Source organism: Falco naumanni, chromosome 3 (assembly GCF_017639655.2).
Source record: "Falco naumanni isolate bFalNau1 chromosome 3, bFalNau1.pat, whole genome shotgun sequence".
NCBI classification, from domain to species: domain Eukaryota; kingdom Metazoa; phylum Chordata; class Aves; order Falconiformes; family Falconidae; genus Falco; species Falco naumanni.
Genome location: NC_054056.1, coordinates 90,724,702 through 90,747,957, shown reverse-complemented (window position 1 = coordinate 90,747,957; position 23,256 = coordinate 90,724,702). Strand labels below are relative to the sequence as shown.

The 23,256-nt window shown below is 36.0% G+C and overlaps 1 protein-coding gene across 2 annotated transcripts in view; it reads right to left on the bottom strand.

Annotated features, from left to right (window-relative positions):
• Positions 1-903: 903 nt before the first annotated feature.
• Positions 904-23,256, bottom strand: part of TMEM67 (transmembrane protein 67) — a 35,101-nt gene continuing 12,748 nt past the window's right edge. The window contains exons 11-28 of one of the 2 annotated variants that reach the window (XM_040587417.1): positions 21,912-21,977; positions 19,709-19,865; positions 19,197-19,320; positions 17,959-18,064; positions 15,922-15,978; positions 15,734-15,832; positions 15,148-15,246; positions 14,696-14,782; positions 13,868-13,967; positions 13,627-13,766; positions 11,025-11,165; positions 10,486-10,566; positions 9,211-9,327; positions 7,935-8,051; positions 7,748-7,852; positions 7,294-7,396; positions 4,598-4,740; positions 904-4,110 (exon numbers count right to left, since the gene is read on the bottom strand). In XM_040587417.1, the coding sequence (XP_040443351.1) occupies positions 4,030-4,110; positions 4,598-4,740; positions 7,294-7,396; positions 7,748-7,852; positions 7,935-8,051; positions 9,211-9,327; positions 10,486-10,566; positions 11,025-11,165; positions 13,627-13,766; positions 13,868-13,967; positions 14,696-14,782; positions 15,148-15,246; positions 15,734-15,832; positions 15,922-15,978; positions 17,959-18,064; positions 19,197-19,320; positions 19,709-19,865; positions 21,912-21,977 (1,923 nt within the window). In that variant the 3' untranslated portion in view covers positions 904-4,029. The other variant, XM_040587418.1, reaches the window with a different exon arrangement.

Genomic DNA, 23,256 nt, shown 5'->3' with positions numbered 1-23,256 from the left:
CGGCTGCCCCAGCACGGAGCCCCGCTGCCAGACCCACCGGTGGGGGGGCAGGGACAGGATCTGCACACGCCAGCTGGAGGTGCTGGGGCGTAGCAGGAGGCTGTGGCAGGCACCGCTTGGGGCACAGGGGATTGGTGCTTTTAAATGCTGAAAAGGTGTAGAAGGAAAGGGCATGATCCTGGGATCCTGGCTAGAGAAGAGACACAAGGGAGAGTAGGTGTTGAGGGAGACTGGTTTTGCGAGGTTTGATAGTTATCTCCTTCTACCGCCCCACTTGTGATTTTCGTAGGAGTGTATCGCAATGTCACCCTCCCCATGCCACCTGCTGCTCATACGCTGCCTTTCAGACTGAAAAAAACAGAAACCCCCGTGAACTTGGCTTGGATGGCATTGCCATGCTGCCCACGCTGCAGCAATCGGATGGGCAGGGTGAAATTTTGAGCATTGTGCCAGTTGTGCTTCTCACCTCTGGTACGATTTACCTCAATCACACCTCTGCCCCTACCATTAAGATGCACGCTGTAGTAAAATACGAAGTCCTCACTAGTAAATGAAATTGTGAATTTAAGAAGTATTCTTGAAATTACTGCAGCTTGCCTGTATATACAAGTTCTAATTATTTGTGGAATTAACTGTTTTGGTATCTGACCCCTAAGACACTTGGCAAAAAGCAGCCATCTCATTCCATTAGTTGTGGCTATCCAAAACCATACCCTCCATCGCCACACTGACTGCAAAATCATTTCCTTATACTTGTCCTGACAGAGCTTCTCTGGACTGCAAAGCCAGATCCAGCCTCCTGAGGTTCCAGAGGTTACTCTGAAACCTCTCATGTTCATGGACGGAAAAGGGTGTTGCAGGCTTGGGCGAACTGATTTAACAAGTGCAAAAAAACTTCTCCAATCCTTGAAAATTGTTTATTGCCCAGAGGGACAGATACAAGAGTTTGAAATACCATGTAATTAAATAGAACATTTAGAAACTTGAAAGACACTCATATGAACAACACATTGTAGCTGCATATTAATTTTAAAAAAGGAAAAACATTAAGTTTTATCACAAGAAGTATTATCTTGAACAATATCAAGCAACAGGAGAACCAAGTGCAGTCAACCCAGTTCAAGTGTTCGATGGACAGCAAGAATGAAGAAAAGCTTCTATGAATTCCTGGAGCTTTTGACTCTTATAATTATTTCCTAAATCATGTAGAGTGCCTACATTAGCTGTATTAACATTTTTAGGTAAATGACCTGGAAAAATAAACCACAACAGAGTAGTGTGTACACCGAGGAGAAAGAGGGGCCCAAGTGACTGAACTGTTTTGACAGGACATTTTTAGATTAATTTACCATTTATCTGTAATGAGAGTTGCCCTTAGCAGTAGTTCTTGCAAATTGCAAGGTCATTAGAGCTTTCACATGCCCTTCTGAGCAGCAGATAATTAAAGGCATATCTAAAGCAGGCTCAAAGCCTGACTCTTGCATGGAAAGGTGTACCTGGTTAGCAAAAGCATTGAGAACAGGGTACAGAACGAGCCCACATGCTGAAACATCTCCATTTCTGCTGGTACTGGTCTAATTAAAACTACACGTCTGTGTCTAAAGATGGCACAACCGCACCTTCATTTTGCTGATATTCCCTGGTTTACCTGGGTCCGGTTACTACATTTTAGTTATTCTGAGTGAAGTTGGGTCATAAATCAGACTGTTCTGGAGGAGGGGTGTTTGAAGTGTGGTTCCATTCCCTACAATAGCTTCATGACTATGAACACATCATCAGAATTCACGCTGAGAAGAAGATTGTCCCTCTTGTTATTGACAATGACGCACAGTACTACTGCTGGAAAGCGACAATAAGAAAAGTCCTGCATTAGGGTGAGCCGTTAGGGTCATACTTGCTCACTTACGGACCACAGCAACTTTCTATACCCCTTTAGTCGTATCAGTCACCTTACATAAATATGGTCACATGAGAAAGACTGTATTACCTTGTGTACACTGACATTGCAGTAGGACTTGGGAGATCTGGAAAGTTTAGTTAAGTTTAGTTAAGCTATGCAAAGATATCAACCAAAGAAGTAACACGGACACCATGTAAGCCTAAAGCAAAGCCTTGCAAATGTCCTACTGCAGAGCATTTTTCATATGGCTCCTTAGCTTACTTTACAGTTTTGGCACTCAGCAGATTACTGACAAGAAACATGACAGAATCCTCGCAGCTAGTGAAGTCATACAGTTGGTACTCAGTGGAAATATGATTTTTGGTTGTTTTAACAGATCCAGAACCTAATGGACACTCTAATTACTACATTTACTATAAAGGCAACAACATTGATTTTATTTATAGTGGACGTTTCACTCTGTTGGAAGTTTTGTGTTCACACCTTTTTTGAGGCATAGTGTGTACCAACAAACTAAGAACTGTGCACATAAGCAGACAGAAGGAAAGCATGACACCGAAATGCCCATGTTAAACCAATTATTAATACATGGATGTCCCACTGAAAATCAACTCTTCAGTTATCTACCTTCTCATAGCCTTACTGGCAGACACATTCTGTCACTTAATAGCAACTACATTGGACTAGCAAGACACACAGGTTTTGCAACACCAAAAGCAAATGCATTACAGCAATAGTGACCCTGAGATTTATGTCCGTGTTCCTGTAAGTTTAATACCATGATACGGTATGAGAACATGTTCCTCTTTATGAAGCCAAGAAACACCTGAAACAAAAAGCTTCTTCAGCACAGATAAGCATGTCTGCACTGCGTATCTGCTAGGTCCAACTAGTTACGTCCTCAGTCTCTGTTTCAGAACAAGCTTGCTAACCATGACTTACATTTTTATGGTGTTTTTGCTGGTGAAAGTCCCTTGTTGAATCATCTAAAGACAACAGCTATAAAACTAGCAAACACTATTCATGTTTGACCATTTACTGAAAAACATGATTTTAAAAAGGTAGGGAGACTTTTCTGAGATACAAACGGGAGGTAAACACCTCACTATAAGGTGTTTTGAAGGCCATTCGTAATCTCCCTTAATACTTAATAAATGGCACTTGTATAACTATTAATTTGTCTAAATTCCAGAAATAGGATGATGGCAAAATTATTATGGTCTCTGTGTTATATCTAAAGATAATAAAGCCAGAAAATTAAGAGAGACAGAGGTACATGAGCATATATAGGCACCTGTGAAGACACTTCTGAAAAGATAAGAACAATGGCTTCTATTTCACTTGTGTGGAAACAGCACAGAAGAATTCCTGTTGTTTCCCTGGGCACCTCGCATCAGATGACAGAAGATCAGGAACAATCCCTAAATACCTACAACCACCTCCTCTGCTCTATCATAACTAGCCCATTTTTCTGCATTGCTGTAACACTACTGTATCTCAAGCGCAAGGAAACTTTGTCATGTGTAGTCCACACCCAAGAAAAACAATGATAAACTCCAAGAGAAGAGACAAAAGCATACAACATTATGACACAATAAAGAAAAGTTAAAATTTCAAGTTGGAATCACTGTAAATAAGTGATCTCTAAAAAGTCCTCTTGAAATATTAACTTAATTCAGACCAGATACTGTGCTGAATAAAACCGGAAAGATGTTTTGCTAAACATCAAAATAAAAAGAAAAAAATGTAAAGGATTTTCAAGAGAACTTGAGGTGACAACCTCTCCTGCCAGCCAGAATCGCCTCAAAGTGAGCAGTCCCTATCTTATCAAAAGGCATTAAATAATTTTTATCTTATTCTAATAATAACAACAGTAAGTTTACTTCTGTTTTATTTTTGCGTACCTTTCCTTTTAAAGGCCTATGGCTCAGTGTTCACAAATTTAAAAAATGTTTCTAAATACACAATAATAAAGCTTAACAGCATACAATATAAAAATGATGAATTTCAAAACCATTACATTATTATTATTGAAAAGTGCACAAGAATTAATCTGTGGGTCAGAGGTGCTTTGATTATGGACATAATTTCCACATTTAACTTCTCAACGAAGCTTTTCATCTTCTTAATTAAATGAGAAATCTTTCATCCACCAAGGTTTTGGATGCCAAATTCTTCTGCCCAAGTGTATTACGAATAAACCTAAATATCTAAGAACATTTCAGAAAAAGATGTATTAATGAAGAAATACTTAAACTAGTATGTTTCAGTACCTAACATAAAATATTATATTTTCATAATATATTTAAAATCATATTATCTTTAAAATTAATTTTATCTTAAAATCATAAATGAGTGACTTAGGTGCTTAACTCCCTTTAGCATTTTTGAAACATTTTCCAATATTTTTCGACCCTGAAATTTGACGTAATTATGTGTGATTAACTGTAACAGATATTTGTGTTTTCTTTTGAAAGTTACTTGTAGCTTCTTTATTCATGACAGATGTGTGAATAAAATTTATGCCTCACAAACCTATTTGACAGAAAAAGGCAAAAAACTTATTCTATAAGCTCAGTATAATCTTCTGTCACCACATACAGCTAACTTACTGCTTTAAATATCTAGTTATCTATATAAACTTCCATACTAACCCATATTTTCAAAATATTACTTTGTCCTTAAATCGAAATTTACCTCTTGTTGCAAATATGTTAGAATAGCTGCTAAAACAAAACTCTGGGAAGCCAGATCCACAACAGAGAAAAACAGGATATCAAAGATGAGCAGCGTTGTCTCATTGCCATAATAGAGAACATCACTGAAAGACTGTCCTTCATCTACAGAAAGAAAATAATTTTTGAAAAATAATTGTTTCTGTGAAGTGCAAGTTTGTAGAGTTCATCAGTCCAGCTGAGAAAACTGGTAAGAAAAAGGAAAGTCAGAGCAGGATCTAGTTACGGCATTCTATTTAAGCAAAATAATTTTTTTTGTGATTTGTGATAAAAGTGAAAAAAAAACCTTTTCATTTATAAAATGGCTTAATACTGAGAGAACACAATTGAAAAAGCCCACGTACCACATGCACTCATTCTGACATGCATTCATTTCTGAAATCTCAATCAGTTTGTTTAAAAAAGGCTGCTTTGAACAACAAGCAGATATAGCTTCCTTGTCACTGAATTTTTTCAAGCGTTAACTCTGGCCCAAACTCAACAGAACAATAAACCCCATATGCTTTAAAGCCTTACTTAGGAGGAGGTTCACAGCTCATCATTATCTTTGTACACTGGTTAACAGTTTCCCAGAAAATGGGTCTTTTAAGCTTAAAATATCTTCTTCATAGCCAAATAGTCTAGACCACTTATTTTATCAAAAAGCACCACTTTCTAAAGAGAAAAGAACACTTAATTACAGAAAATAAGATTCTTTTCTCTTTTCTACTTTTCCAGAAAAATGTCTAATGCAAGTTTTATTTGAAACAGCCTATTTTCATTACAAATTGTATATGTCCTAATCTAAACTTTTGGGAACTATGGAAGTCTAAACCATCAAACAATATATTTATAGCAATGCTTATGATTACGAACTTTGGAACAGTGGCAGTCAAAAGCCCAGACCATTGTTGAATACTGCACAATCTGGAGACATCACATCATGCTTATACACTTAATTCTAACTCAGACATCGCATACCTGGCAATATTTATGGCTGAGCAGACCCAGGGTTTAGAATAGGGTTTTGGAATGACTGATATCACAAAGTGTGGAATCACCGACTGAGGCTTCAGAAAGTCCTAGTTATAGTTTTAAAGCAGGTACTGGCTATCTGGCAACATTTATGACTAAAGCTAGTGCTTTGCCATGACAGGAGGAGAGCCCAAGCATTTAAGGAATTAGGTGTGGCTCAGACATTTGGACTGAGCAAAAATATCAGACTACAACCTTGGCTAGCTGGAAAGCATGTGCTGCATTCCTGATTACGTAAGTAAGGTTTGAGACTCAAATTAGGCTTCAGCTTTTGCAGTCCTGGTGTCATAGAACAGGAAGGGTTCTGCACAGCTCGGTGATGTCATCTGTGGATTGCTATTCTATAAGAATAATGACATATTTAGGATGTGTAGTGGTCATCTGGTAATATCTATAGATTGCATTACAGTTCTGATAAGGTTTAGAGTTTCTGAACAGTGAGGCTGGAGAGCCAAGTACTTGAGGAAAGAAAATCGGGGCTTGCAGCATCTTGGATTGCTAGTAAATGTTTAGTTTTCATGTAGGTGATGGCCATGTTTATGGCTAGGGGTAGAATCAGGATCTGAAGTAAGGTTTTCAAAGATAATTTTTGATGGATTCTGTACAGCTCAGGGACTGACAAAGCAGACTGGTAAGTTCACAGCTCGTATTTCATTGCAGTGTGGATACTGGTCCCCAGACTGTACCTGTTAACAGGAGGAGACCAGGACTCAGGGTTTCAGAACCTTGGAAATCGAGAAAGTAGAGGACCTAACACCGGATGAGGAGCCCAGTGATGCAGATATTGGTCACCTGGCAGTAATTCTGAATAGGTTAAGGTTTTTAGAGCCTTAGTGTTCCACAGCACCAATCTTCCTGGGATTCTGATTTAGGAACTTAGGTTGACAGTTGAAATGTAGTCAAGAACTTTCACTAAATCTATTTTTAACACATGTATGTGTACTGGTCACTTGGAAATACCTATGGCTAGGTTTGGCATGGGCTTGGGATTCAGTATGATGCACTGGAGAACCCAAGTCTGACTGATTTTGCATAGTTCCAGGGACCAGAATCAGAACTGGTGTCACCCCTGTTTCTGCTGGAATACTCATTTTTGCTGTAGGTATTGGCAACACTTAAAAAGTTCAAAATAAAAAATTCAAGAAAACAAATGACTTAGTGGAGTCTTCATAGATGACTGGTGTATTAACATCAAGTATTCCACTAAAACATCCTCATTGTGATCAATATCCTCTTTAAAGAAATTGTCTTTCTGTACTTCTAGTTGTTTCGTAAGAAATTTGGTTCTGTATTAAAAAAAATAAATAGCATGGCACTATTTAAATATTGTGGGTCTTCCTTCCATTTACAAAGTGGATATTGGAGCTGGATAGCAAGGCAAAGGAGTACTTTGCAAACTCATGCACATCTCTACACAGTATCCTTTCAGTTGCCTAAAAGAAAAAACACTGCAGTCAAGTGACAAATTACAAATAGGATTTCTGTAACCTGAAGAACTTCTCTTAAGTACCTCCCTCACAAGCGGTCATTTAATGACCCCTCCTGCTGTAAAGTCCAGTTTAGATTGTACATCCTGGAAAGAAATCTACACAGAAACCTACATACTTATCACAGTACAAATACCGAGTCACAGATCTTTTTTACCATTGTAAAAAATGCTTTTCTCTATCGGTTCCATGAACTCCATGCCAAGAACCCGTTCAAGCAGCAACTTATCTTTAACAATATAATCCATTTCTTTATGAACCTATAAGAAAAGGAAAAACAATACTTCCTGTTTTATGATTTCAAAGAAAAAGTACTTGTTACAAAGTAAAGTACAGCTACTTAACCTTTATGAATGAAAAAAAGCATTGGTCTATTCCATGACAAAAATAAGTACATAATAAAGGATTTGTCATTTTTAATAGGATACACTGTTGGACAGTACTCCTATGTTTTTTTTAAAATGAAGCACTGTTCCAGTTGCCATACAGTCTTTAACAAGTTTTTAAGGACATATGCCTAAAGAGAAATTACAGTCTTTCAGATTTACAATTTCTGTTCTCTACTTACAAAAATTGTATTTTCCTTAATATAGTCATGTCAATATACATACGTGATCAATAAAAGAACTGAGAAATTTGTTCATGGCATTGTATGCCCTTGTGCTTTGTTCAAAAGTATTTGCAGATGAGTCCAAAAGCCTTGCAGGACCACGTTTCTGAAACACAATATGACCACGACTTCAGTAGAAAAATTACATATTTTAAGTACCATTATCAGAATACAAATATCTCACTTACTCTTATCAAGGTTTCATGAATCCTGTCATAGTGCAGTCGCATTTTTCTTGAAATGGAAATCTGAAATGTCTGGCAATCTGTGTTTGGTATCAAACCTCTCTGACTACATAGATTTTCCTATATAATCAAAACAATTGTAAATTAAAATTATTAATGTCATTCATAGATCCTCTCTTTCATCTACACTTAGTATCTCTGAATATTTGAATCCACTGCACTCTGGGTTCTAGCATAGCAAGATTTTCTTAGGACATGAAATCCTGACCCCCGCTGTCACAAAGTCTTACTGCTCTTTTCAGCCGTGTTCAGTTCATTACCTTCTAATACACCTTTTGACATTCACTCTGAAGCCCTTTCTTTAATGTTTATAATTTATTTTTGTGCTTTGGATTCCTGACTTTTTCCATATGTTTTAAGGTCACATTTATTAAATCTCAAAACTCCCAAGAAAACAGAAAATTCGACATCCTCATAGGGAAAAAATCTGCTTTTCCCAAAATTGCATTAAAATAAGCAATTAGCAATAAATTACAGGAACAGATAGTATTATTCAAAATAAAAAATATGATTCAAAAGACTCCTCTACATTTCAGTGTTTGAGATTTAATTTTCACATGGTTATGGGTTTTTCTGTACACTTATCATTGAGATAACAATATCCTTTGTTTAAGGTACTTTCTTCCTACTTGTTCCTACACAGACACAAGCTGTCATGAAGTTTAGTGCAATGTGCTGCAGTCTCATATAAGACATTTTACTTTTGCCTGATCTTGCAGCAAAGATACAACATATGATAAACTAGAAAAAATACTTATTCAAATTAATTTCTGAAAAGAATAGGTTATATCGTTACAGCAGAAGAGATAGAATAAAGCAATTTATTGGAAGAGTAGATGTTTATTAGGAGTTTTTCAGATCTGTCTCTTTGTGAAAGCTTTTTGATGCGCACCTTTTTGAATGTGGCCATGAGCTCATGAAAAGCTTCAATATCAAAAAGAGGGTTCTTAAATACATGAAAAAACTTTTTAGAAAGCCAGGAATTTTATACCTATGAAATCTGAAGACATAACAGAGAAGACAGGAAAGAAGAAGAAAGATGAAGAATTAGTTAAAAGAAATACTGAGTCATATATTTACACACCAACAGCTGGTATCTTTTAAGTACCATAATTTCGTGCAATGTAATGTACAAGTGCAGATCCATAATGCAAAGGTGTGGGATTTTTTAATAAAATAAATAATCAGAGCAGGTATAAACTTTAATACTTTAACTTACGGCTTCTCTCTTTAGGTTCATATTAATTTCTTCCATATTTGTATCTGCATGTCCGTGCACAGAGCGACCATGGATGTAATAACCAAAGCAGCTGTGTGACAAGAGAAACACTGAAATCTAAAAGAGATGGAGGAAGAGAAGGATACTTTAACAAAACATTATAATTTTATTTTTGAACTTTCGAATTCATAGTGGAGATTGGCAAGACCAGCCCTTCCACAAATACAAAGTAGGCAGGTCCAAAAATAAACATGGCAGAAAAATATTTAATAACTCTTTTACTGATTAGTTTTTATCTATGTTTAACTAGAAACATATACCAGCTTTGTTTAGTTTATCGATGGCAAGGATCACTACTTAATTCCACAGAGCCAAAAAATTAAAGCAAAGTTATTAGCTTTTATTTTGATTCAAAAGTTATTTCTGTGATATATAATACATATGCATGATTCCAGTTGAGTTCCTAGGAGACTGTATTTAATAGAATTTCATTCAGTATCATACAATGCTTATATATCACATAAACCCCCAAATTAACTCTCTCTATAACCCATGCACTACACGGGTCTTTTCACGGGAAGAGGAACAACGAAGGCTGGAAAGGCTGATAAAAGGGGTCGATCTCTGCATTTTTAAAAAGTTCTGGACAAATGAGCTAATCCAACCAATTCTGATCGCACTCTGGTTAAAAAGGAATTCCTGAAGTACAAAGTTTGAAGACCCACATTTAAACTGGAGAAAGGGAAGTAATTCAGATATAAGTAAGTGAAAATGCATGGAAAAGGTGGTAACTGTCCAAGAGGGACAACCACAAAGTTCAGCAGTTGAGGGACAACCACAAGGTAGGAGCAGAAACTGAACATAAAAACTTTAAACAAAACGAAGATAGCTGTGTCTCTAAGACAAAAGTACTACAATGCAGCAGACAGAACAGCAGCAAATGGTTCCACAACGAATTTCTGTCATGATTTGTTACTTTTTAATTCTGTATGAGCATATGTAACCAATGTAACTTCACAAAACAACCTAAAAATCATACGTCTAGAAGAACATATTGACACCTATGGTTCCAGAATCTTTTTCCCATTAAAGCTTAACCGAAATCTTCTTGTAGATTGCACCAATAAAGTGAGCTGAAAGAAACATTGGCCTTAGCTGTTAGCCAGTAATCTGTTTTTAATTAAATTAAATTACATTAATAAATATTACCTAATAATCTAAAAACCATCTTACGTATTATTCTATTAAAGATGCCACTGACAAAGAAATACTTACATTGCTCATGCAACACAAATCAACAAATTGGCTTATCTTATCTTCAACAAATCTTTCATAAAACACAGAAAAGACCATAATCTGAAATAAATCAACCAGATTTTTTTTTATTAGTTCATCAGATTTCATTTTATTAAGCAATTAATTTCACAGTGTAACACCCACAAATTACAGACTTCTGTAGTGGCCACTATTACATTGGACTCTATGAAATGGGACTGACATCTTTCCTCCAAGTTGTAGCGATAACCCGCTTTTCATTTTGAACTTGGAGATGCTTCAAAGTTGTTAAAAACAAAACAAAGTAGTTGCATAAACTCACATCTTTGAGAGAATTAAAATTCTGACTACAAAGTAAGATGTCTCACAGCTCAGAAGACACATTTTGAGTTCTAAAGGAGCTGAAAGTCTAGATCCAGCAGAACAGCTAAGACTATACCCAATGCCATGATATGTGGTATAGATGGCCTAGTGATACATTCTAGCTTCCAAGATCCAGCCTGAAAATGGTAATTCAGTATGTCATGTGTTTCACATACCTGTAAGGCGGCAATGGCTAGCCAGAGTGCAGCAGACACACCAAATCTTAAAATGCGGCTCCAAGGAGCTATGTAACTCTCACTGCTTCTCGTAAGGCTGGAAGAAGAATCCATTAAAGCGAGGTTTGAAAATCCCACCACCTGAAGAGATTAGAAAGTCAATAGAACAACATGAGGCAATGAATAATATTCACTATGTCCATGTTTTTTCCATCATAACGGGAGGTAAGAAGAAAAAATTAGGAAAAATGGGTGTGGGAATAGTAGCGTGTTCACTATAATTAAGTCCAATTGTGTGATCCAGTGTTACCGCTCAGAAACAGAATTAAAAACATAAACTGTACCTATATGTGTTGATACATAAATTCAAAACCGTATGTAGACAAATCTCATGAAAAGTCAACATTGATTTTTACTGAAAAACTCCAAAAGACTCTACAGATAGGCTGCATAATGGCATTATTTCTGCCAAATACCAGCTTTTTTTGTCCAATAAATATATTCCAGTGATAAAAAAAATATCTGTTTTGCAGTGTAAGAAAATTATTTTTTTTGTTTTATTGCGCAGAAATACATTTCCCTCCATTGTCTTTATGGCCCAATCTAATTTAAATAAGCAATCTAGAAAAAGTTTCCAAATAAAAAAAAGATGAGAGAAACAGCATGTCTTGAAACACTTAAGAGGTGAAAATTGTGCGGAAATCATTCAGAACTGAAGCTGCACCAGAAACATTTGTGGTGGGTTGACCTCCACCACAGGAAAAATAAAAGCAAGACAACTTGTGGGTCAAGATAAAGACAGTTTAATAAAGCAAAGAAAAGGGAAGAAGGTGGTGAAAAAAGCCTCCACAAGTGAAGCAAAGGCAATCACTACCTCCCTCCCACAAGCAGACTGCTGCCCAGCCAGTCCCCAGAAAATTCCCTCCCCTGCATTTTTATTGCTGAGCATGATGGTATATGGTATGGAACACCCCTTTGGCCAGCTGTTCTGCTTGTGTTCACTTCCCAGCTTCTTGGGCAGCCCCAGCCCGCTCACTGGGGGCCTTGATGCTGTGCAAGCACTGCTCGGTAACAGCCCAAACACTGCCATGTTAACAGCCCCTTTTTAGCCACAAATCCAAAACACAGCGCCCTATGGACCGCTATGAAGAAAATTAGTTCCATCCCAGCCAGAGCCCGTACAGTATTGAAAAGCTCAGTTTTGCTGCCAGAGCGCTATCTGCACCAGCCAGGTAAACAACACTGCCATGACGGCCAGTGCCGGCCAGCGGCTGCTTCCGTGCCAGACGTGAGGCCTGAGGCGAGGGAGACTTCTCTGCTTTCCAGCTTCCTCCAACTATTACTTTTCCTGGCTCGTTTTCTACTACTCTGCAGCCTGTCACCATGACTAATGAGAACTGAACAGTCACTTTGTCAAAATTGCTAACCCAAGACACAGGTTTTGAGTCATGCAGAAGTTCCCCCTTGTAGCGAGCTGCTGATTGCCATATCCGCGTGCATTCCCTTCCAGGGAAACTGCATCCCAAACACCAGCATGACAATGAAAGCTACAAAGATTATCCAAGGTTTTCACAAACACCAGTTTTAGCCTATTTAGGTGTCTTTCATTACTTTCTCCACTATCAGGGGCAAGAAAGGGCTTCTCCAGAGGGAAACTGACAGCAGAAGTTGTAGAGCAAGATGTTAATCACTCCCTACTAAGAGCAGTTTCTCCCTTCTAGTAATATCAGGAGCCTATGAAGAGTAACCTGAGGAGATTAGTTAGTTTTGGGAATACGTGCTCTCTTTTCCCCCATTCTGTCCTTGTAACATGGCACCTAAGTTAGTCCTGGTCCATATTTACCAACAGCAGAAATACTGATGTAGTGAATGAGGAGCCTGGGGTTTTAAACTGTCTTTAATTTAAAAGAAAAGTAGGAAAATTAAAAACATAAATATAAAAATTAATAAGAGTATTAAAAATATGTAAAAGAACGTCACAGAAACAACTATACGCTACGCAATTTAAGAATACTTCCCAGAATAGAAGTACTTACCAAACTACATAAGAAACAAACCAAAATGTTTTTTAAAAGCTAAAGTGTAATTTCTCACATACCCTTAAGCTGTAACTGAAGGCATACTGCCTTGTGTTATGTCAACAGGAGCAGAACTGGCACATTTCATTTCCTGCTTTATAAAAGTCACTTATAGCAAATTAGCAGGAAGGAAGCTCAGTTCAGATAAATATGAAACCAGAAATAAAGCTGTAGACTATGGCAGAAGGGAGCCAGTAGGCAAATAAAGAACTGTGTAAACAGATTTATCGATCTATTAAGCTATTTAGATTAAGTCATTCCCTTAAAAAAATCCCCCCCCAAATTAACAAAGAACTTTAAGGTACTTGTTTTTTGTTTAAGTCTTCCTTAATGAAATATTGCAATGACCTACACATACATACATATACATATAAAAAATATTAAAATAATTATTTTACTAAGTTACATGTTTTCAAGTGAACTTGAAGGTCATCCATTATTACCACAGAGAATACAAGAATTAAAAAACAGACCCTTACGTTACACTATGGCTGTTAATCATAAACAATTAATAACAATAATACCTCCAGAAAAAAAAGAACTGCAAGCACTTGAAAGAGGGGATTTATCTTCCTCATTGTCTGAATTTCATTCCATTCATTTGCTATAAAATATGTTCTCCATATGCTCACAGGTGCAGCAGCACTTTTAATAACACCTTCACCTAAAAAGAATACATACAATCAAGCCCTGAAATTTAATACTTGGGAGTAATATCCAAATTTAACCAAAACTTTTTATACAAGCAAGCACAGTTTGAGTTACCTTCAACTGCTTTAAGAACTTTGCCCTTAGGTCTTTCCCAGTCAATAAAGAAAATATCTATAGTAAGTTGTGAAACCAGCAATTGTAAGAGCTGTAGAGCCTAAGAAAGAAAAAGGAGAAATATAACAAGGACAGACAGCAACAGCATATAGACAAAGATGAGGAAACAGTCATTGCACACGTCATTCATTAAACATAACAAGTAATATATTTGACTGTAATTGAGAATGCAACTTTGTTACCAACTTTTTATAGTTTGGTTACGTTTTTTTTAAAATTTAAAAGCTTGGAATAATGGTAAGCCATGTGATGATGTCCACAGTTATGAAAATACGGCAAAGTAACAAATTCCAAAAAATGGCTATTTTCCCATAAGATATTAACCTGTATTATGAATACCAATCCAATATAATACTGATAATTAATAAAATAATCGTATGTCCCATAAAGACAGAATACTAATCTCCAAATTCTAAAAGTATATTTGAACATAATTATTTTAATCTGTCATCTTTTTAATCAGGAACTGACAGCAATTACATTCTGCTTTAAAAGAAAGCACTTGCTTTCTTGATATGGTTTTCTTTACACCTTTATCCTTGAAAGAATAATTTTCCATAGATCATCCTCCTTAGACATTTGTTTCCCTATAAACACTCCACAAAATAAATTTTTACAGAAAAATTACTTAGTTTTTGGAATACAATAATTGTTTCCATCTCTACACTAATAAAATGAACTGCACTAGATGTTTAAAAACAAGCCAACTAAAAATACACAAAAGCATATGTTGAAATGTCTTTAATGCCTGAGGAAAAAAATATTTACCTTTAAACTAAACGCACATGCTATGTATGTAACAAAATCTTCTTCCTGAGATGGAAGTGGTAAAAGGACTGAGACAAACTGCTGAGCCTGTAATTGAGAAATTATACTGAAATAGTATGAATGGCATATGTAACGACATATGCCAAGTGCTTAAGAGTGAATAATGTTTTGCAGAAAAAGATCAGTATTTAATGTGCGATCATTTTAAATTTGTAAAATATTTTAAGTGACTATTAAGCAGACTGCAAGTACAACAAATCCTAAGGAAAAGAAACAGGTGAACACAAAAATCTAAGCACACAAAACAAATACGATACAGAACTTGCCTCAATAGACTGACCAGAAGGGGCGAGGGGGTGGGGGAGAAAGAAAAAAGAAAAATGAATTTTTGTTTAAAAATGTATGCAATATTAACAGGTTTTCATAACACCCAAATTTGGAAAAACACTTACTTTGAAGAACACAAGCCAATAAATCCCTTTGCCCACTGTGACGATAAAGAAAACGTTGGCAAGGTCTCCAGCATAAAACAGTATGAACTTCAAAACTGTCTGCAATTATAAAAACATACTGTAGAGATCTGTAAAACTAATTATGTAATACATATATACATGCATATAAAATGTTATGCAGCTCACACTACAGGAACCCAATATACTGAAAAGTAGCCTCAAACAAAACTTTTCTACTGTGGTCATGTATTTATGGTATATTCAGTATCTGAAACTTCTACATGTTAGTCTTTGTGCAAAGAAGAATTAATCTGAAAATTAAGTCCACTTAACCAATCAGAACAGCTCTGTAAATACCTTTATTTTTAGCAAAAGTATTTCCTAAATGACAACATCAGAATCCCCCCAAAATGCAAAAAGCCTACTTCTTCAAGTAAGCTAACTTCAGGTCACAGTTCTATGTAGCTAGGCTAGAAATTATTTCAGTTACCTTAAGAAACAGAATAGTTACATCACAGGGAATGATAGCAAAGGTCCCTTAAAGAAAAGAAGACACATCCCTTTTTAGATTGCCAGCTGTTTATACCTGCAGGTCAATTATAGAGCTTCCCGTACGCCTCTTCCAGCCTGCAGTCTTGAGAAGGGACCATAATACTGCGAGCCCACCCAACACACCCAACGTGATCTGAAGAGAATGAAAAATTATTTGCAGATATTTTTAAAAAACACAAAATAAATCATTATCTTGACAAATTCAAAAGAAATAAAACTTACATCAGTCTGAATCTGAGCCTCTGACTGATTCATCTCATAACTGACTGAGAAGGAAACCTGAATATTAAGACAGAAAAAGTGAATATGCATAGTAATTCCGAAATGCTAGAACCATTATAGATAGTAGTAGTTTTCCCACTTTTAGTTGGTGGGAATTCCCATCAAGGGCTACTACACAAGTACATGTACCTTCTTCTACTGTACACATCTGGCCTGGTGTGCCACAGTGCCAGGCTTAGTACTAGCACAAGCTCTGCTAAGCTTAGTGCGGATCTTAGCAACTGTAATGCTGGGGATGGATGCCTGCTATCTGCAAGTTACTCGCTGTAACTAGCTGATTATAATCTTTTCAAATGTGCATAATATTTTTCCTTCTGAAAGAAGAGAGCAAATGTTTGATACTTTCCCCTTTATCAGTGTTGATTAAAAGTAACTTTAATGTAATTACAACAATATGCAAAATCATAAAGTGAGTTCTTACAAAGCTCAGACACTGATTTTTTTCCCCAGCTTGAACAAAATAAAAATTGTCATGCAGGATCAAAACTGCTCACTCTAGCTTAAATATCTATCTAACCTAAGACCTATTTTGACTTTTGTCTGAAAGATTTGTACAAGGAAGAGAAAATGTTTGTCTCTTTGTCACTGCAAGGCTGAAGTTAACACAAATATAATGAACAGTATTTTTTAAATTCAGTTTTAATACAGTACAAAACCCTGCAAAACCAACCCCTCCTCCCCCTACCTTGGCTTCCCAAAATGTTTGTTCCTGCCAGAGCTCATTCTATCACCTCACCTGGATTTAAACTGAAATACGCTTAGTCACTAGAAGCTCAGTGTTTACAACACTTGGAATGAAATTCAATGTTTCTTTTTACTTGCATAACATTTGTTAAAGACAACAAACAAAACCACCCGAAACTGACAGCACCTAAGTCCATCAGATGCAGATGTAAGAAACAGTAGAACAGAAAATAGAGAAACTGAAAGCAATTGTTCCTGCCATCACAATTGGAACAAATTATTTTCTAAGAGCAGTGCTGTTCTGTGGTTAAATAAAGACATCATTTAGACGGGGAAGAAGTGTCTGACTAATTTTTCTATCTTTCTAATTCCTTGTCTCTTCCTTCTTTTCATGCAGCTAATATGGAATGCAAGGAATGGTTCCACCACCAGAAATTTCTAGCTAGATACCTATCTGTACTGGAAGCCTGAACTGTTGAAGGTTGATAAGCAGAAAACGTTAATATTATAATTTTTTTTAATAGCAGATGATTATTTTACTACATTAAACTCCAATTTTCACTTTTTAAGGCAGTGTGATCTAACAAGCAAACAAGGCACAGGAATGGGACATCTGAGCTGCTGCCTGTCATGGCAGGGAAAAGGGCAAGTAGGAAATGCCCCTTCTGCATCTGCTACAGCAGAATTCAGTGGCTGTCAGTAGAGAAAGATCCTCCAAACTGATCTCCAACCCCTCTGGCTACAGATTTTTGGATTTTATTTTACTTTAATTCTTAGAGACGTCTTGTAAAATAATACACAGCAGACAAAACACTAAAGGATGTTTTAGAAATATTACCAATATTTTAACTTAAACCACAGGTGACCTGAGATGTCTGTGTCATAGCAACCTTCTCTTAATGCATTGTTTTAAATAAAAACATTCAATTTCTTACATAAATCGCTGCTTTTAGTGCATTACACAGAGTACTTTTCCTGTTATTTTTGTGCATATTTCATTTGAACTACAGCCTAATTCAGTATTATACAACCAACTGTAAAATTCTAAGTACTTTAATTTTAAAGACTCAAGATACAAACTAAATACCTTTAACTGCTTTGTTTTAAAAGCTTTAAATTTTAGTGAAAACTTGCAACTTCATAACTGAAAAGAACTGGAAACTGCTTATTGATTTTTATACTCCACCCTGCCACACGTTCCTACGCCCTCAAATGTTCACTCAACTGGAATTCCAACGGAACTAAAAGTATGATTAACAAAGCAGATCAAATAAGATAGCACCAAGATCTCACCATCACACTCTGGGTTTCAGGGTTCTGGATAAGCACATCTGTGTAAGCAATAGTAATTAGAGGAGGGTAGATAGTTCCTCTCTGAGTATGGGATACCAGACGAATACTGCAGAAATAGAGTAGTATTTTTAATAGAAAAAAATGGATTAATTGCTTGGAAAGTATCCATTGAAACTTTAAGAAAATACTAAATCAACGGAACAACCTGATCAGTAAAATATGAGTTTCAAACCCAATGACATGGCAATTCACATTTTAAAAGCAACTGGAATTTACAAAGGCATGTACACAAATATATAAAAAGAAAAAGCTGGGATGGATTGTTTATTTGTAAGAAAATACCTAAATCAATCTTTACGTACTGCTCACATTAGTGAAAAACATTTAAGTCAATTCCAAAAGGTGACTTTCTCAAAACATTACAGAATGAATAACGTTTTCTATGTGTATTTTGAATTTCTGACATTATCCCTTTTTTGAAGGGGGGGTGGGAGGGTGTTCTCCTAAGATACATAAGCTAATTTGTATGGAGTTAGTACATTACATTAAACTTCAGTTTGATTACTTGTATGGATCAGTACTCAGTACTACTCAGCAATCTTTTTAACTAATAAGTTCTGAAGAATAGCTAAAGGAAAAGGGAGAGTTCAATTTTTAGACAATCATCTCAGACGAAGACGTTCCATAAAGAAGAAAAAAATGTTCTTCCAAAACATATTTCAGCTGAGATTAACCACCAGTAATGACCCTAAACAGGTAGTCGCACAATTTCAGTTAAATGACTACAAGCCTACTCTGGATTGTGTAACACAATAGGCAACAGGTTGTAAAAATACTGCAAAAAATAATATGGAGTATGAAATAGCATCCTTGTAGAGTCAGCAACATGCACATCAAAAAAGAATTAACAGGGGAGTTTTTAGGTCTTTCTAGATGACACCTGCTTCTAAGAGATGGCTGAATGCCTGCTAAGTTGCATTATGCATACATAGTCTCATTCATTGTACCTCGAAAGTAACAGTAATTTTAACTCCCACAAGCCAAAGTCATGTTTTCTCACTCACTCATCAGAACGACCTATGGAAACTCTTGCTTTTTCCAAGTATGCAATGGAAAAAGCAGCACAGGGTATATTAGAAACAACATAATAAACCAACTTTATTTAAAAACAATAAAATGCAGACTGCACAAAACTGACTTTATTTTCCATGTACTATATATTAAGTGCAATTAGTCACCTGATTGTTATTTTGCTAGCAATCCGAATTACTCTGGGTAGTTTTCCCAAGTCATTCTCTTTTCCACTTAGTGCATCCACCAAAAAAAATCGACGAGTCAAAAGCCAGTTGTTCCTATTACTGCCTTTGAAAAAACATGACAGTCACATAATAATCAAAAAACTAATTCAACACACAAAAAGAATGAAATCTACTAGAAATTACATATATAATTGCATAATACATATAACTGTATTTAGGATGTAAAAGTATTTATTTTCAACTTAAACAAATATATAATGAAATTAGATTACTTTATTTGTGCATATTATTGATTGGGCCGGTATATGCAACCAAAGCTTGCACTTAGCACTATTAGAATTTTCCCACAACATACTAAATTCTTAAAATAGCAAGAAGTTATAATGTGTTGTGGCATCTTTAAAAACAACTCAGTAATTAACACAAATTCTTTCTATTTGAAGTTATTCACATTATTTAAATTCACAGAAATGTTGCTATGACAGTCTTACCTTGATTAACAAACATTTCACTGTATTGGAGATTCAAATTTAAAACTGGCACGGCCCAAAGATATTGTTGTCCATTGTCATCATTATATTCAAGGAATAAGTCATAAAATATTGGATTAGCAAAATCCAATAAAATCTTGGAAACTGAAATTTTGCACTACAAGAAAAAAATGTTAAAATACAAAGATCACTTTAGCCATGTAATGATTTTATCAAGCTCTGGATCCTTCCCCTTCAAAATCTTTGTGAAATCTGTCCCACTTTTTCACAAAAGACATGGCATTCCAGCGATTTGCAAGCAATGACAAAGTACTAATGATTTTATACAAACCTCTTAGAAACTGCAATTGACAAGAATGACTAATGTGGAGAATGAAGCTCTGCTAACAGTTTTCAATAGATCAGGAAAAAATACCCTAGCAAATCTCACAGACATAAAATTTGAAACAGCATAAACACTAAAGTCAAGAAACATAAATGCTGAAGCTACGGAGTGCTGTGTCTGATTCCAGGCTCACCAGTACAAGACAGAAACAGTTACTTTCTATAGTCCAGTGCAGGCCACTGAGGTGATGAAGGGACTGAAGCATCTGTCTTTTGAGAAAAGGCTGAGAGAGTTAGGACTGTTTTGCCTGGAGGTGAGAAAGCTTGGGGCAGGGATCTTATCAATGTGTACAAGTACCTGAAGGGAGGATGTACAAGACAGAGCCAGGCTTTTTCCAGTGGTACCCACTGACAGGACCAGGGTAATGGGCACAAACTGAAATATGGGAGGTGCCCTCTGAACATCAGGAAACACTGTTACTCTGAGGGTGACCAAGCACAGGCACAGGCTGCCCAGAGATGTTGTGGAGTCTTGCTCCTTGGAGATATTCAAAAGCCTGGGCAACATGCTTTAGGTGGCCCTGCCTGAGCAGGGTGTTGGACAAGATGACCTCCAGACATCCCTGCCAACCTCAACCATTTTGAGATTGCGTGAAGAAATTATATGTGTAAGTAGGTAGTTCCACATGCGTATGTGAACAACCATGCAGCCTTTACATACTCGTATAACACATCAACTGTGTTTTACCCAAAACTATAGGAAAAGTCATTCATACAATCAATGAAAATAATTACATTAAAAAACACTCAGTAAGTCAATATTTATTAGTATTTGTATTTAAACCCAGTAATATTAACAGCTGTTAATACTTAACAGGCTCTACAGACTCAATATATCAAATACATAAGATTTTAAAAAGCACAAAAAAACCTAACCATACTTCACTAGTTCAATGATCCTAAATAGAAAGTAAGTTTCCATTCTGTCTGAAATACTGAAATATGGATTAAACAATATTAAACAACAAACTTTACACCACCCAAATAGCAGCCAGCCTATGTATTTTTACTCTGCAACACATAATGTGGGAAGTGATTTTGCATGTAAATAAGTTAATAAATAATAATTATGGATATATAGGTAGTAGATGCTGCACACACATAGGGAGCTTTATAAAAATAAACATGTTATTTCTCTACCCCTCTGCCAAAGACCACCACCTTCCCATTTAACACATAAGTGACCATACTGGCAGAACCATCTAAGTATACACAAGTGCAAGTGCTCTACTCCTCTCCCTTTCCTGGCACTTAGTAAAGTGTGAAAACTCCAATATTTTTTTCTGTAGTTAAGACAGCTAAAGAAGCTTTTCTCTGATGAGTCATCTACTTGGTTAAAACTTGCCTTCAATTTCTTTATTGAATTCACTGAAATCAGGGCATATATTAAAGAAGTAAAGGGGAGAACATACTGGCATGGCATTATTGCGTATGCCTTCTTTCCATATGAAACCTGGCCAAAGATGAAGGCAGGAAAACTAGAAGTTACGATGCAAAGTACGTGACTGTCAGAATTCAGGCATTGTGTTTGTCCACTGATAAGGCAGCAACCTCACTAATACAATTGCCAGTTCAATTTATTTTGTTAATCCTATGTAGTAAACAAGTTTTGTGTTGAACAGTTAAATAATTCTAAAAACTCCAATTTTTATTTCACTAAATAATAAAGAAATTAAAATAAGCAACAATTTCACAATAAAGAAGTCCATGTTGCAGCTAATAGCTGAACTCCAGAGGTCCTTCAATATGCACTGAATTGCTGATGATGTATAAAGCAACTTAATTCAAAATTCAGAATAGCATTTTATCTCTTACTTACACTTTGTTGGTAAGTTGTTCCAAATGTGTAAGCTGCATTCAACTTAGTTTGGGTATCAGGACAAAGCTGAACAAAACGTAATTATAATTAGGTTAATTCAAAGGTATCATTTTCTCACATGAAAGATATTTACAGGTACGCAAAGCAGTTTATGTGTTCGCAGTTCTCACTAAAGATATTTTCTTCTATTTTTTAAGAAAAGTGGGACTGATCTTGAAGACTAAACTTGCTTATTTATTATACTAGTATCAGTGTTCTTAAAAAACTGGTTTAGCTTATTCATATTTGCATAGTATTTTTCAGTTCCATCACTGGTGTTGAAATTCATGGACAGCACCATCCAACCAGGCAAGAATAATCTTTTGGGGGACTGAATGTTCAACGCACTGTGCTGCCTCAAGCTTTATTAGTGGGTTCTGCTAAATCAAAGAATCCCATGAGGAAAGAACTCCACATTTATATTGCTCCCTTTCTCTTAAGCTAGCATTCTCAGAGAATCAAAGTTATCATGACAAGTAACAGATATTTTTTTCCTTTTTCAATGTAACTTTTATATTTTCTACAAAGAACAAGTTATTCTAAGCAAAACCCAGAAAAATTTGTCAAATTCTAACTAAATGAGCATGGTAGTTAGTGAAGGGCACTGCGATTTTCCCAAAATTAAAATCAAGTCTAAATTTACATGAAACACAATTCTATTAGTGTGCAACTGAAATTCTGGAAATTACTACAATTATGCACTGAGATTGCTTTAGCACCATGATGTCTCATCATCATGCACAACCTATTACATTAAGAGAGGCTTTGAATGGAAAAGCTATTCATTTCCCATTGATTTTTATAGCTACTAAAAGCTCTGCATTTAGGAAATTAAAGTGTCCCAATAAACTTTAAAATCTGTCTCAGAATATATAATTTTCTATGCACAGTAATTGGCTTAGTAACCTGTTTTCTGAGACACTAGTTTTCCTTAAAATTTGAGAGGCAGGTGACAGACATTTCATTCTGAGACCAAAAAAAAAAAAAAAAAAAGAAGAAGAAGCAGTCATTCTCTAAATCCTGAATGTCGGCTAATCTTCTGTAGATACTGGAGCATTTGAAGTGACATGCTCCAAGAGTGACATGAAGAGCCTAGAAAAGGGGACAGACAATTCCCAATTGTTCTTGCTAATGTTCCTATTGTTGCCTGCTGAAGGCATTACTGAGACTGCCTAGATCACCACTGGACTGCTAAACAAATTCTATTCTGTAACATGTTTCATAGCTGCCAATTTCTGCTGTAAAGCTAATGACTACTGCACTTTCTACTTGCTGCTTACTTGAGTTTTCCACACCCTATCTATAC